A 12,801-nucleotide genomic window follows, 5' to 3' on the forward strand; every position below is an offset into this window, starting at 1 on the left:
TTAAACCATATCAATGAGTCAATAGGTGGAAGACACTGGGATGCAGGTTTTGGGGCCATTCTAGGGTAGAAACTAGTCAACCATGAAATGTATTGCCTGGTGAGATATGAAGCTAACCATCGCTGCAAGTGTACTAGCAGGCTTGTGACAGTGTATCAGATCTTCCTCAGGGAAACCCTGCCTTGAATGCAAGATTGGACGTAGATGGCTTCCGAAAATCCTTTGCCTCATTGGCTTTCTACAGTGCACATTGAGGTATATGATAGATAGATAGATAGATAGATAGATATAGATTGAATGCCCATTGAGATAGATGGTAGATAGGTTGATAGATAGACAGACAGACAGAGGGGATGGATGAATGGGAGGAGAGGGAGAAGAGAGTGGGAGGAGAAAGAGAACTAAATGTGCAAATATAATCATGTATAGTTGGCAGTTCTCTGGAATTGTCTGCATTCTCATCTGAGCTCACCCTTTTCTGATCAGCTAGCCTTCTAGGACACTCCCTGGTTATTCTCCTGACTCCTGAATTCTAGAAAGCAAACAATGACATGAGATTGTTATTATCTTACTTGTTAGTGAATATTGTTCTTATGAATGTAATTTTTTTCTTTTGCTCTAAAGACAACTTTTGTACTTGGAGTAGCACAAAAAAAATAAGGCGAGCTTTTGTGAATCCTTCCTCCCAACCAAGGACTAGAGTTTTACAGTTGTGCTCTCGCGGCTCATAAAACACCAGAGAGAAGTAACCTTAGAAAGATTAGTTTTGCTCACTGCTTCAGAGGTTGAAGGTTGTGATCCCTGGGCCCCGTTGCTATGGAAACGTGAGTACTGGGCAGAGAGAGCTTAATGGAGTTGAGCAGCTCACCTTACAGTGCATGAGATGCAGAGAGAGAAGGGCTGACTCTCTTGCTTCCTTCATTTAGACTGCTTTCCACTGTCATCTAGTGATGCTCAAATTATGAATCTATGGATGGGCGAAATCACTGATGTAAACAGAGCCCCCTGCTCCTGTACCTCCCCAAAGTCTTACCTCTGGATTCCACTATATTAGGAATCAGGTTCAACACACAAGTCTTTTGGAGGTCACTTATATTCAAGCCATAACATTTACTAGAACTCAGGGCTCCCCTTGATTGTCTCTTGCATTCTGCAGTTTGTGTAAAGTATTTCCTTGCTTTCTTTATTGTTTTATTCTATGTGGTATATCTTTGAACATATATTATTTTGCTGTTGGTTTATTTACCCTTTTTTCCTCTTTGAATTTTTATTTTATATGTGTTGGTGTTTTGCCAGCATGTGTGTCTGTGTACCGTGCACATGCAGTTCCAATAGAGGCCAGAAGGGGGCAGAAAATTCCCCTGGGGACTGGAGTTGTAGATGGTTGTGAGCCACCCTGTGCTGGGAACAGAACTGTGTGGAAGATCACACAATGCTCTTTGCCAGTGAGCCACTTCTCCCACCGTTTGGTTTATTTATTTTTTTTAAACTTTGGTTTTATTTATTTGAACTATGCTGTATGCACTGTCCTAGCTTGCCTTCTGTGGCTGTGATAAACACTACAATCGAAAGCACCTTGGGGAAAAAAAGTTTATTTGGCTTACATGTCCTTAACACAGCCCGTCATTCAGGGAAGTTGTGGTGTGAGCTGAAACAGAGACCATGAAGAAATGTGCTCATTGGCTTACTCCCCAGGGTTTGCCCGGCCTGCTTTTTCAGACACCCCAGGCCGGCCTGCTCATGGGTGGCACTGCCCACAGCTGCCTACTTAGGCTTTCTCTGAACCCTCTCACGTCAATCATGAATCAAGAAGATGCTCCAGAGCCGGGCAGTGGTGGCACATGCCTTTAATATCAGCACTTGGGAGGCAGAGGCAGGCGGATTTCTGAGTTTGAGGCCAGCCTGGTCTACAGAGTGAGTTCCAGGACAGCCAGGGCTACACAGAGAAACCCTGACTCATAAAACAAACAAACAAAAAAAGATGCTCCAGAGACTTGCCTCCAGGCCAGTCTGATGGAAATATTTTTTTAACTGAGGTTCTTTTTTTCAAGATAACCCAGAGACTTTTATCAACTTGACAAAAAAGATAGCACATGCATTATCTTTTCAGTGTAATAGTAGTGTTCTTGAGATTCATTTAGGGCACTGTACATGGCTGGAGTCACTGTTGGAATTTGATCGATGGAGCTACGTGTTTTGATGGCCCCATTCTGCTGCAGATAGTCATTTGGGTCATTTACCGTCTTCTCGTAACAAACACTGTGTACTTCATGTCTCCTGGCGCACACCGGTAAGGTAAGGGACTTTCAAGTCCGCAGAAGAGCGACTTCGGGAGGCAAGTGCACATCTAGGTGTTCCCAGGAATGAGCATTCTCAGGACGGTCATTCCAATAGGCTCGCGTGCCAGCACCTGCTCCCCACGCTACCCTGTGCTTGATGTTCCCTTTGCTTTAATTCGTATCAACCTCGAGACGTCGGTACCGTGTTTGTGGTCTTAGCTTCCAATGTCGTGATTATAAAAGATAAACCTTGTTAAGTTACACACATCTGTTCAAGCTTCTTCTACTCTTGGTCTATTTTTGCTCCCTTCGTTCCCCATCAATTTTATATCCTTTAGGAAATGGGTTTATATTTATGTATTCTGGATTCTAATTTTCTTGTTTGTTATAGGGGTTGTAATTATTCTTTTTTATTTCAAAGTCAGATTTATCAGTTTCTTACCTTTGATCTTCTGACTCTTTTAGCGTTCAGTTTTATCTTTCACATTTGGTCTGTAGAGTATTAGGAATTAAAGGAATCTTCAAACACACAGGAAAGGAAAAAAATTATTAAAGTGGGCCCCTTCCCATATATCCAACCCTCATCTTCAAAAGCCTAAGTTTGTTTTATCTTCTCTTCTTAACTTTTTGGGGGTAACATTTTAAGCAGCTCTCAGATTCAGTGTGTGTGTGTGTGTGTGTGTGTGTGTGTGTGGTCTAGTTCATTTTCACTGGCATTTTATATTTGCTGTATGGGTTACTTAGTATTCATCACAGAAGTCTTGTCAATATTTGCTTTGAAGATTGTGAGACTATATTAGAATGTTAGACAGTCTTCCTGACAATAAAATGTTTTAGTCTCATAAGGGAACCTGCTAACTTCTGTATGTGATTCTTTTTGTCCCAAAGTCTTCTGTATATGATACTAACTCTGCTCTCACCAAGTGTATCTCCTTCACCGTTATTCTCTCTCCTCAATTTTTGTATCATTACTTCTTAACGTATCTGTCTTTAATTATGTGCACATGGTGTGTCTGTGAGGGTGCAGTTGCCTGTGAAGTATGGAAGAAGGCATCAGGTCCCTTGGAGAGTTGAGAGCCACCTGATGTGGGTGTTGACTTCATTGTTCTTGGGAGAGCAGTGCCATAGCCCGGTACTCCTGACTTGTGTGCTGTGGGGCTCCAGATACAGTACATACTCAGTTGCCCAGTAGATGTGTCCCTAGAAAGAACTTTCTACACAGTTCATATCTATCATGGTTTTTAATTATCCCAACTTTTTGTTGTTAGGTATATTATTATCTGTTACAGGTGGGTAAAGTAAGCCTTTAGCTGGATATAAACCGTGACCTTTGGTTTTCCAACACTGTTCTGTGTTCTTCCCGTGGTGACATCTTGTTTTTAAATTCATGTTGACATTGAACCATTTCTCCTGATTTGATCTAAAAATGAAACTTTTCGAGACCACTGACTGGAGTAACATGATGTCTAGAATATCTCCAAATTCATACCCGGGAGACGGTTTTAGCTTTAGTTCACTGAAGATCTGTTTGTGATGGGTAGCATCATTCTGTCTTGTGCTGCAGAAGGCAGGGACACAGTGAGGAGCTGCTGTTTGCTGATGCTGCATTTTAAGTCCTTTTGTTGTCTGATGGGGGTGACTGTTGTCTTTCTCAACAGGTGTGTATGTAATATAGACTGCAGTGGGTACAGCTTTAACCCTGTGTGCGCTTCCGACGGGAGTTCCTATAACAATCCCTGTTTCGTCCGAGAAGCGTCGTGTATAAAGCAAGAACAGATCGACATAAGGCATCTCGGCCACTGCACAGGTAAACGCCGTTCTTGCCACCAGGAACCTGTCTTGAATATCGCTTATCACCTAGTAGTGTGTGTCTCAGTCTTATAAAGTGAGCAATTCTTCAGGCTTGGTCTTTTTATGACTGTGTACTTTAAAACTTCATCTGCTACTAATCTAGACATTTGTTTATTTTCACCCTCTTCAGGCATAAACTGTGTCTTGGTTGTTGGGTTACAAAGCTTATCCTTGCTGATGTGAGTGCGTCTGAATCAGTTGGCGGTTTATTTATAGTTCTAAGGTTATTTCAATTCAGTTATAGCTAGAAACTAGACTAATTATATAATCATATAATTTTAATTATAGCAAAACTATACATTTGCTGTATGTATTCTTACCCCCCCCCCACCTCCCCGTAGCACAAGAGTTCTCTTTATTCAACATAGTTCCCTCCACCAAAACATGTTATGTGCAGTTACAGTTTTTAGTGTAAAGTTACACAGTGTAAAGGAAAATTCCATTTGCCCTTCTTCCTGTTTACTATGATTTAAGGAACATAGACTATGTAAGACTAAGCTTTGTTTTCTTCTGTGAGAAATGTCAACAGCCACCGACACAGGCTTCTGTCCTCAGTAATCCCCTGTGGGCTGGGATAGTGGATCAGTCCTAGTAATACGTGGGGGTCAGGCCTCCTCACGTACTAGGATTATAGATTGACCTTTCCTGCTTTGTCTTTCCACTCCCTTCCCTTTGTTCTTTGGGAGACTTACTAGAGGCATTTGCTCTACCTGAGCCACGGCAAAAACATGGTGAAGACGAGTATATCCCTGTGTCGTAGTGAAGAATTGCTTATGATGCACGTCCCATAACTAGTGGATTCAAGCTGGCCCTTAGAGGCTTTCCAGCGAGGGCAGGCATGGGCATGATGGAGGAGGCCATATTCTGGCAGAGTGGTCCCATAAGTGGACAGTGCTCTTGGCTTTGGTCTTGGAATACAGTTTAGTTTACTTCATGCAGTAGTATTTAGAGCTTAGATGGGATGTTTGAATGGTCCTCTCTGGAGTATCCAGTTCAGAGCAACGGGCAAGCCCGGGAGTTTTAATTCAGGTTTATGCGGCTTTGCAGGGGTTGGAGCCTTAAGTTTTCTTCTCTTTCTTTCAGTAATTTTCTATGCACACCTAACTGTAGCTCCTTATTGGCTCTCTGTAAGAAACGCGTGACCCAGGAGGCAAAGCTGCCCACCTCGAGCTGCCAGCGCGCTAATTTAAGCTAATTTCAGCCAATCATAACTAAGGTGTTTCAACAGTACCTTCCTTACTCCTGCCTTATCACATTCACTCACACACACTTGGTTTCCATGGTTACATGGGCCCACGGCTTGGGGTCAGGGAGTATGCGGTGCTCGAGGGCAGCCTTGCCTCCTGGGCCACGAGCTCCTTACACTCTCACAGTGTTGGAGGTGGAAAGCCAGTGTTTCTCAGCACGTGCATGTGTTCCACAGGCAATGCAGTCCCTGTGAAAGGATCTAAATGTTGTTTGACAATTTAGCAGAGATTCCATATTTATGGCAATCTCATATTTCCAGATAAACTTGGCAGGAAAAGGTAACTCTTGAGCTCAGTGGTTCCCTGGAGAGAGAGACAGAGAGAGACAGAGAGAGAGGTTCTCCAGGGGTATATGTCAGCCTTTTAAAGTCGGACCTGTGAGCTGAAGTCCGAATGGAATCTGTTTACCATGCAGAGATGTAGATGTGCCTGGGGTCACTTGAGGGCTGGGACTGAAAAGGGACCGCGGATGATGAGAATGGTGGGAACTTTCCCATCGTGATGTACGTGTCAACACGTTACTCTTGCACATGATAAATGTCGTTCTGTCTGTCAGGTAAGTGAATAGAACGATCAAACTCACCCATGAGCAGGACAGGAAGACGGTTGGGAAGGAGCCAAAGCCTCTGGGATAATTGTGAGTCCTTGGTGTGACTTCAGCGTCAGGCATTGTTTAACCCTCACCTGCCCTTTCTTCCAGACACAGATGATGTGAGTTTATTGGGAAAGAAGGACGACGGGCTGCAGTATCGGCCAGATGTGAAAGGTACTGAGTTAAGGTTTTCTAGATTTGGACCAATCATTGTGGCCCTGAGGTGTCCCCTAGTGCTTCTGCCTCTCTTACACCAGCCCCTTAGTTTGGCTCTCTGTGATAACACTCTTGATGTAACTGATTAGTAGCATTTATTGACGTTGCTAAGGTTCCTTTCCTTTTAGAGAGTGCTCATGTATATGCTTTTTTTTTAAATTGATGAACATGATTCCTTACACCGTGAAGTTCTCTAGACCCTGCAGTTAGCATTCCTCCCTGTTACCAAGTCTCTCTGGCAGGCTCCACTTCTTTGTCTGACTAACTCCTGCTCATCCTCTCCAGTCTCAGTGTGGGTACTGGTACTGTGTTCTTTGAGAATCATTCCTTGGCCCCCAAATGTGGAGTAGATGCTTCTACAACTTCCCCTGTCTGAGCACTTAGCACTCCAATTATTCCCTTCTCCATCTGTATCTCAGATCATGTGTTCTATGTGGATTGAAAATAAGCCATCTTTCCTTTGTGTTGCTAACCCTGGCAGGATGTCTGGCGAATTGGTAGCTAGTCCATATCCATCCAGAGAACGGAGCCGCATTATTTATTTGCACAAAGTCTCGTGTCGAGTAAAGATCGAATCAGGGACTAGCATCCACGTTGCCTTGACCTTACGCTTCACCGCTCTATCCCATCTGTGCTCCGCGTGCACGGTTTTATTTGAATCTTGTAAGTCGCAGTAAGACCAGTCTCAACCGGTGGCCAGTGCGAGGCGCAGTGATGATAATCCATCGTGACAAGTACACCTTCAACTAATCTGTGATGAAAGAAGGGAAAGTAATTAAAAAGGAAAGAATTGAGATTAGGTGGGGGGAAAGAGCATGGGAGGAATTAGAGGGGACAGAAGGAAGGGCAGAAACACTAAATACAGCACTCAGGTATGAAGTTTTAAAAAATATATTGACAAAATGAATGTAAAAAATGTGTGATAGCCAAGACGTCTGGGAGAACAAGGAAGGGTGCACCTATGGCCAGCCTGGGCTGTGTATTTCACGGCTAGCCTGAGCTATGTAGTGGGACCTTGTCTGAAAACACCGAGGGCTGAGGATATAGCTCAGCAACAGAGCATTTACCTGGCAACCTTGGACCCTGCCTGGATCCATAGACCAGAACAGCGGGAAAAATAATATGATCTTCATTATATGTCTGTTTTCTAAAAAAGTGTCCCTGTTGTATAGAATTTCATCAAAGCTAAATAAGATTATTCATCAATGCTTAGAACAGTGTCTGATGTGGTCCTAAGTGCTCAGTAAATAGTAACTTCTGTAATGGAATAATGTGTTGCTCCCTTTACTTGAATTGTATTAAGCCTGAATTTCTTATAGCCCACAAGGCTCTGAAAAACATTTTTCTCTGCTGATACAAAGTGCTGTATTTAAACAGGAAATCACCTCTCTCCCACTGGAGCCCTAGCAGGCCAGCTCTAGCTCAATTCTCTCCACTGATAAATAGGACTACATTGCAAAGACCATTTTTCAGTAGTTAGCAGCTCATTTTAAAGGCAATTTGGGAATTCCGTATACCCCAAACACTTCTGTGATGTTCATAAAAATTATATCATAATATGACTACATATTGATAATCTTATCTGCACCACTTTTGAGGCACTGAAAATTTCTGCACACATAAAAGAATTGTCATATAACTTTGAAATTGTATTAGAAGATTTTATTTATTATAGGTTTCGTTTATGCCAGTCCTTTTAGCCACATTGCTTGTGGAAGGGAAGGTAATTTAGTACATGGTATTCATTTTTTGGGTGTTCCCTATAGCAAGACCTGCGCTTTACCTTCTACAATACAGAGATCAAAGACTGTCATGATCGTAGTAGAATACAGTAAGTGTAAATGGTCTTAAGAAAAGATGGGTGGCTCTTTTGGTGAGGGACCATGAAGATGTGAGAAAAGTCATGGAGAAGATGGAATTTGAATGAAGCTTTGACCTACAAGAGCTTGAACGGGACACAGGATGTTTGGGAGGCTAAAAATAGTAAGAAGCACTGCCGACTCAGTTGTTAATGGCGGTGTGTTGGAGGGTGGGGTTGGGGTTCAGAGGAAGAAGAGGAAGGCAGGTGGGAAAGAAAGCTTGGGACCTGATCTTGCCCTTGGACAATCGAGACTTTTATTTTGAACCTTAGAGATGTGATAGTTTGGGTAAGAATGGCCTCCATAGGCTAATATATTTACATGCTTAGGTGTCAGGGAGTGGCAGCACTTGAGAAGGATTGGGAGGTGTGGCCTTGATGGAGTACATGTGTCATCACTGTAGGTGGGCTTTGAGGTTTCAAAACTCTAAGCCAGACTCAATGCTACCCTCCTGCTATCTGTGGATGAGTCTGGATGTAGGACTCTCCTTCTCCAGCATTTTGTCTGCCTGCATGCTGCCATGTTCTCTGTAGCAATGATAATGGACTAAATCCTTTGAAACTATATAAGCCATCTCCAGTGAAATGCTTTCTTTTGTAAGAGTTGCCATGAGTGTGCTGTCTCTTCACAGCGATAGAACAAAAACTAAGACAGAACTCATTACTATAAATTAAAAATATAAAGCTCGGATGCTAATCACTGGCGTGAGCGATACCTGCAGGAACACAGTGCTTATTGTGCACATGGGCAAAGGCAGAGAGGTGAAATAGGGAGGCTCAGAAGGGACAGATGTCTACTTAGATGTGGCATAGTAAAAGTTAAAAATAATTAAAACCCAAGACTTAGACAATCAGTTCTTTTTACAGAAATGATATGCTGGGTGGGAGAGGTGTTTGGAGTGGGGTGAAGGAGGAGTTGGTGAAGGTGACTAATTGTATTTTGGAATTTGATGTGATGTGAAATTCATCCAGGAGACTATTCAGCAAAAGTCTAGAGACAAACCTCTGGTCCAGAGTTGGTGAGTGGAGAGGATGGCCAGTAGTTTTAACATGTCACAGAAAGGCATTCTGGGATGAGGAGTCCACCATCTTGAATTGTAAACAGTGATGTCTTTGGGCAGAATTTCTGTAGGGTTGAGATGGAGGCCAGATTGTGAGAGTTTAGTACATGCACTGGTCGTGGTGTCTCTCCACAGTGCTGCAGAAGAGTCAGGGAATATGTGAAAAGGTAGCTCTGTTACCTTCTGTTCTCTGTTCTCACAGCATCGTAGGAGCCCTTGGTGAATACTTGTGTCTGCCCATCCATAGCCCAGTCTGTGTGGGTAGGAGGTCCTTCCACAGGGCCTGCCGTAGAAAGCAGGAGCGTTCTATCAGCAGGAGCATATAGAACTCAGAGGTGATGTCCAGTGGGAAAGTTGGTTTTGTTTGTTTGTTGATTTTGAGGAAGCTAACTCAGTAAGTTTAATTGTGTTGTTTACAGTAGCATTAGAAGATCTTGAAATCATGAGGGTGTGATGATTGAGTATAAGGGGTGTGTGTGTGTGTGTGTGTGTGTGTGTGTGTGAAGGACATAATCTTTATTATAGAAAATTTCAAAGAATGTCAAGAGAACAATCTAACAAATTTGTATGTATTCAGTACCCACCTTTAGGATTTTTTGTCTCTTTGTTTTTTTAAGATTTAACTTTCACTATGTGTGTGTGTATCTATGTGTACTCGAATGCAAATGCCCACAGAAGCCAGAGGGATGTGGAATTTCTGAACTTAAGTTGTGAGTCACCCAGAGTGGGTGCTGGCAGCTGAAGTCGGGTCTTCTGCAAGAGCAGCACGTGCTCGTACCCACGAGTCATCACGCCAGCCCCGCGGTCAGTTTTTGTTAGCATTTTATTCTCTTTACCTTCAGTGCACATTATCAGCATAATTTCTAATTTTACAGCTTTTCAGATTTAGTTCCCAACCTGAAATCAGTATACTTCACCTACACCACACCCTACTGTGCTTGGCAGTATTTCCAGCTACCCAGAAAGTTCCTTCGTGATATAGATGTTACAACCCCAAAGTACTTTCACACAGCCTAAATTGAACTTCAGTGCTTTAATTAGAAAGACACCCACACTTGTCATTCCAACCCTCCCCTCATCTTTGAACTTGTTCTTGAGACTTATTAGTCTTCTTGCATTGTACTGGCCAGGGAGATACCGAGGTGCCATTACCATGAGTCTCATTTGCCTGATGGCTGATCATGTATTTCAGTCTATCATCTTTTGATGCACCCTTTTAAAAACACCGAGTCAATGATACAGGTGCTAGACTCCCTGAAAGGAGCTCAAGTTGTGAGCAAGTGGAGAGTCTTGTTGGAGCTGCTCAAGAGCTCCCGAGAGCGGACAGTTCGTTCTGGGGTAAGAATGGAAGGCTTGCTGGAAGCAGCTGTCAGGAGCATGTCAGGGGAAGGTAGAGGATCGAAGATGGATGGATTTTTCCTAAGGGGATTGTTGAGGAGGTAGGTGAGCTTATATACTTTAGAAGAGTCGCTTCCCTGGCCTAATTGGGCTAGGGAGAGTCAGGGTTGGGACAAAGTGCAGTGAATTTATAACTGAGAGAACATAGGAAATTATTGATTGGGTAGGTACTTCCTCAATTTGAGATTTCAGGAGACTTGGGTAGGGAAGTCTGCTGAGGGAGGGATATGTAAGTGTAATGGTTGGGATAGATGTGGTGTAGTTTGGAAGGCTATACATGATATTTTAAAAAAAAATTAACTCAGTAGAGACAGGTACCCCTAAAGTGAAGTTCGGATGGTGTTGTAGCCACAGCCACTAACCTTGTAGGTACACGTCTCAGTTGCTGAGGTCAGTTCCTGTGGAACAGGCCAGATGATTGGTGGAATGGTCCTCTGGAGATAGGCCACTTGGTACCATTTCTTTTATGGCATCACTAGAATGGACGCACTGTCCTTTGTGTGTGAAAACCTGGCTGCTGGTGGCAGAGTTGTTTACCAGGCTTCTGTGGATGGAACGAGTCCCCGAGTGGTCAGATGTCCTGTGTATACTGTACACACTTCAAGCATTGTTCAGACACCAGCGTGGATGCTGCTGTTGTTGGAGCCTGTCACCACTCGCCTAAGGGCATTGTTCAGACAGGATTCTTCTGTGCCCACTTCTCCTGTACCAAGGCTGCGTGTCTGCTTTGGTGTCTGAAGTCATGCTTTATTGGGTCTTTAAAGCTTTCCTTTTTGGAGCAGTCTCACTTATTTAGTCTAGGAAGCAGGCGCTTCAACGTGACGCTTTTGCCCATTTTCTATACATCTCCCAGGGAGCTGCCAAAGTCATAGTTTAGTAGTCAAGAGCTTGTGCTGTGGAGTCAGACTTGAGCTACATACACTTAAGGCTATGAGGCTAGATTTCTCTGAGCCTCAGTGGTCACAATGGCGTAGGAGAGACAGTTATGCCTCTTAGCTAGGATCACTCTGAAAAATCAAACACCAGGTTCCTGACTTTATTCTTGATATACGATTATTGCAGAGTAGTTGGTTTGGATTATTCTCAAATTCTCTCTATAGCTGAGCTCACCTCTCATGTGGATTCCTGTTATGGCTCACGAGTGGCATCAGTAGCCATTTAGCAGTTTTTAAGTTAAGTGGTCCTGTGTGCTCCTGTGCCTTTGAGTGATCCAGGAGTCCGCACAACAGCCATGCTGACCTTGTTGTGCGTGATAAAGCTGAAACTGAGTGTTTGCTCATTTACCATGCAGCCTGTGTCCCAAACCCTGTTGCTCGTGGCCGTATCTCACAGCTGGTGAGAGTCCTGCACTATCTGGCTGCTTTCTCTCCTGAATCTCTTCCTGTCTGTTACCCAGAGAACCTTGCTGAGCTCTTTCCACACACTCAGTTGTGTAGTGAGGCTTTGCCCTTACTCTCTGTTCACTCTGCCTTTGTCTCAAACTCCAGGAAAGTACCACGGTGCTCAGAACACAGCAAGCCACCGCAAATCTCTAAAAAGCTCTTTTGGAATGACCGTAGATCTGAGTTTGAATTCGGCTGACTGGTCTCTCTCCTGAGCTTCCCATCATGAGGCTCAGATTTATAGATGTTTACGATGCTGTGTTAAGAGCATATTTAGTAAAGAGGATGGTTCTGTTCTGTTCAATGGGCTGGGTTAGTGATAGGTACCGTTCCTTCTGTAAATATTTATTCATATTTCACAGTATGGATGTTTATGTTGTGTACCTCATTGGGGTCTGTGGAGGCCAGAAGAGGAGGGCATTGAGTGTCCTGGAACTGGAGTTACAGGCAGGAGCCACCATGTGAGTGCTGGGAATGGAACCTGCTCTTCATCACTGAGCCGTCTCTTAAAGATAGGTGTAACCTGGACTTGTTCAAATAGGAATGTGAAGTTTGACCTTCAGAGTCCAACACAGGTAGGCAGGAGTGAATGAGCGAGCAGACCCTAGGGACTGTGTACCAAGTTAGAGATTCCATTCAACATGAAACATATCCAGCAGTGTCCGAATTTACTGCACTATGATGAGTTTCTCTGGCATGTTTACTTCCCTGCCATGCTATCCAGGTAGCTGAGCCCATGTACAGAGTAGCATGGAAGTGGAGTGTATTGGATACTTTGGGCATTGACTGGACTCTGCCAGCCAGACCCTCAGCTTTCCTGGATATGCCTTCTTTCCTATGGCTTTTCTTTGTGTTTAGCCATGGTCCACTTTCTCTCCTGGGTTCACTCAGTTACTGCTCATTAGCATCATACTTTG

At 43.6% G+C, this 12,801-nt stretch overlaps 1 protein-coding gene across 4 annotated transcripts in view; it reads left to right on the top strand.

Annotated features, from left to right (window-relative positions):
• Positions 1 to 12,801, top strand: part of Tmeff1 (transmembrane protein with EGF-like and two follistatin-like domains 1) — a 78,062-nt gene that overhangs the window by 47,832 nt on the left and 17,429 nt on the right. For all 4 annotated transcript variants that reach the window (XM_006537837.2, XM_006537838.1, NM_001356272.1 and 1 more), the window contains exons 6-7: positions 3,938 to 4,086; positions 6,078 to 6,143. In XM_006537837.2, coding sequence (XP_006537900.1) covers positions 3,938 to 4,086; positions 6,078 to 6,143 — 215 coding nt within the window. The remainder of the gene's footprint in view (positions 1 to 3,937; positions 4,087 to 6,077; positions 6,144 to 12,801) is intronic.

Source organism: Mus musculus, chromosome 4 (assembly GCF_000001635.26).
Source record: "Mus musculus strain C57BL/6J chromosome 4, GRCm38.p6 C57BL/6J".
NCBI classification, from domain to species: Eukaryota; Metazoa; Chordata; class Mammalia; order Rodentia; family Muridae; genus Mus; species Mus musculus.